Source organism: Labrus mixtus, unplaced genomic scaffold, assembly GCF_963584025.1.
Source record: "Labrus mixtus unplaced genomic scaffold, fLabMix1.1 SCAFFOLD_136, whole genome shotgun sequence".
Classification (NCBI taxonomy): Eukaryota; Metazoa; Chordata; class Actinopteri; order Labriformes; family Labridae; genus Labrus; species Labrus mixtus.
Genome location: NW_026870226.1, coordinates 10,001 through 12,500, shown reverse-complemented (window position 1 = coordinate 12,500; position 2,500 = coordinate 10,001). Strand labels below are relative to the sequence as shown.

General features: G+C 47.5%; 1 protein-coding gene across 4 annotated transcripts in view; it reads left to right on the top strand.

The window, feature by feature from the left end:
- The window catches only part of vps45 (vacuolar protein sorting 45 homolog), a 16,086-nt gene that overhangs the window by 7,898 nt on the left and 5,688 nt on the right, over positions 1–2,500 (top strand). For all 4 annotated transcript variants that reach the window (XM_061033965.1, XM_061033964.1, XM_061033966.1 and 1 more), the window contains exons 6-7: positions 1,618–1,755; positions 1,840–1,950. In XM_061033965.1, the coding sequence (XP_060889948.1) occupies positions 1,618–1,755; positions 1,840–1,950 (249 nt within the window). The remainder of the gene's footprint in view (positions 1–1,617; positions 1,756–1,839; positions 1,951–2,500) is intronic.

Genomic DNA, 2,500 nt, shown 5'->3' with positions numbered 1-2,500 from the left:
ACACAGACACACACACACACACACACACACAGACACACACACAGAGACACACACACAGAGACACACACACACATACAGAGACACAGACACACACACACACACACACACACACAGAGACACACACACACATACACAGAGACACACACACACACAGAGAGACACGTATACACACACACACACACACAGAGACACACACACACACAGAGACACACACACACACACACAGAGACACACACACATACACAGAGACACACATACACAGAGACACAGACACACACACACATACACACAGACATACACACACGCGCATACACACACACAGAGACACACACACACACACACAGAGACACATACACACATACACACACACACAGACACAGACACACACACACACATGCACACACAGAGACAAATACACACACACACACACAGAGAGACACACAGAGACACACACACACACAGAGACAAATACACACACACACACACACAGAGAGACACACACATACACACACACACAGACACACACACAGACACACACACACACACACACACACACACAGAGACACATACACACACACACAACCACACACAGAGACACACAGAGACACACACACACACACACAGAGACACATACACACACACACATACACACACACACACACAGACACATACACACACACACACACACACAGAGACACATACACAGAGACACACACACACAGAGACACACATACACAGACACACACACACACACAGAGACACACACACACACACAGAGACACATACACATACACACACACACAGAGACACACACACACACACACACACAGAGACACATACACACACACACACAGAGACACATACACACACACACAGAGACACACACACAGAGACACATACACACACACACAGAGACACACACACACACACACACAGAGACACATACACACACACACAGAGACACACACACAGAGACACATACACACACACACACACACACAGAGACACATACACACACACACAGAGACACACACAGAGACACACACACACACACACACACAGAGACACACACACACATACACAGAGACACATACACACACACACAGAGACACACACACAGAGGCACACACACACACACACAGAGATACATACACACACACACAGAGACACACACACAGAGACACACACACACACACACATACACAGAGACACACACACACACACATACACAGAGATACATACACACACACACATACACAGAGACACACACACACACACACACACACACACACACAGACACATACACACACACACACACACACAGAGACACATACACACACACAGAGACACATACACACACACACACACACAGAGACACACACACACACACATACACAGAGACACATACACACACACACATACACAGAGACACACACACACACACACACACACACACACACAGACACATACACACACACACACACACACAGAGACACATACACACACACAGAGACACATACACACACACACACACACACACAGAGACACATACACACACACACACAGACACAACTAACACTAACTGTGTGTGTGTGTGTGTGTGTGTCCTTGTCAAAGGGGCGGAGCTGGGAGCCCTCCATGTTGTCTCGCTGCACTCAGGGTCTGACGTCCGTCCTGCTCGCTCTGAAGAAATGTCCAATGATCCGTTACCAGCTGTCCTCTGATATGTCCAAACGCCTCGCAGAGAGCGTCAAGGTATCCATGGCAATGCTGCCTCTTCACACATGACCTCAGCATTATGAACACATTATTAACACGCCGACCTCTTTCTTCCATCAGCAAATCATCACAAAGGAGTACGAGCTGTTTGACTTCAGGAAGACCGAGGTCCCGCCGCTGCTGCTGATCCTCGACCGCAGCGACGACGCCATCACTCCTCTGCTCAATCAGGTGACCAATCACAGCACTCCACAGCGTGACATCATCATGTGTTGTTTGTAAACATAACTCCCTTGTATTGGTTAGTTCGATGTTACTATAAAGGAGCTCTTAGTGGTTATCCTGAGCTCTGCTCTTTCTGATTAGAGCTCTTAGTGGTTATCCTGAGCTCTGCTCTCCTTGATTAGAGCTCTTAGTGGTTACCCTGAGCTCTGCTCTCCTTGATTAGAGCTCTTAGTGGTTATCCTGAGCTCTGCTCTCCTTGATTAGAGCTCTTAGTGGTTACCCTGAGCTCTGCTCTCCTTGATTGGAGCTCTTAGTGGTTACCCTGAGCTCTGCTCTTTCTGATTAGAGCTCTTAGTGGTTACCCTGAGCTCTGCTCTCCTTGATTAGAGCTTAGTGGTTATCCTGAGCTCTGCTCTCTTTGATTAGAGCTCTTAGTGGTTATCCTGAGCTCTGGTCTTTCTGATTAGAGCTCTTAGTGGTTATCCTGAGCTCTGGTCTTTCTGATTAGAGCTCTTAGTGGTTATCCTAAGCTCTGCTCTTCTTGATTAGAGCTCTT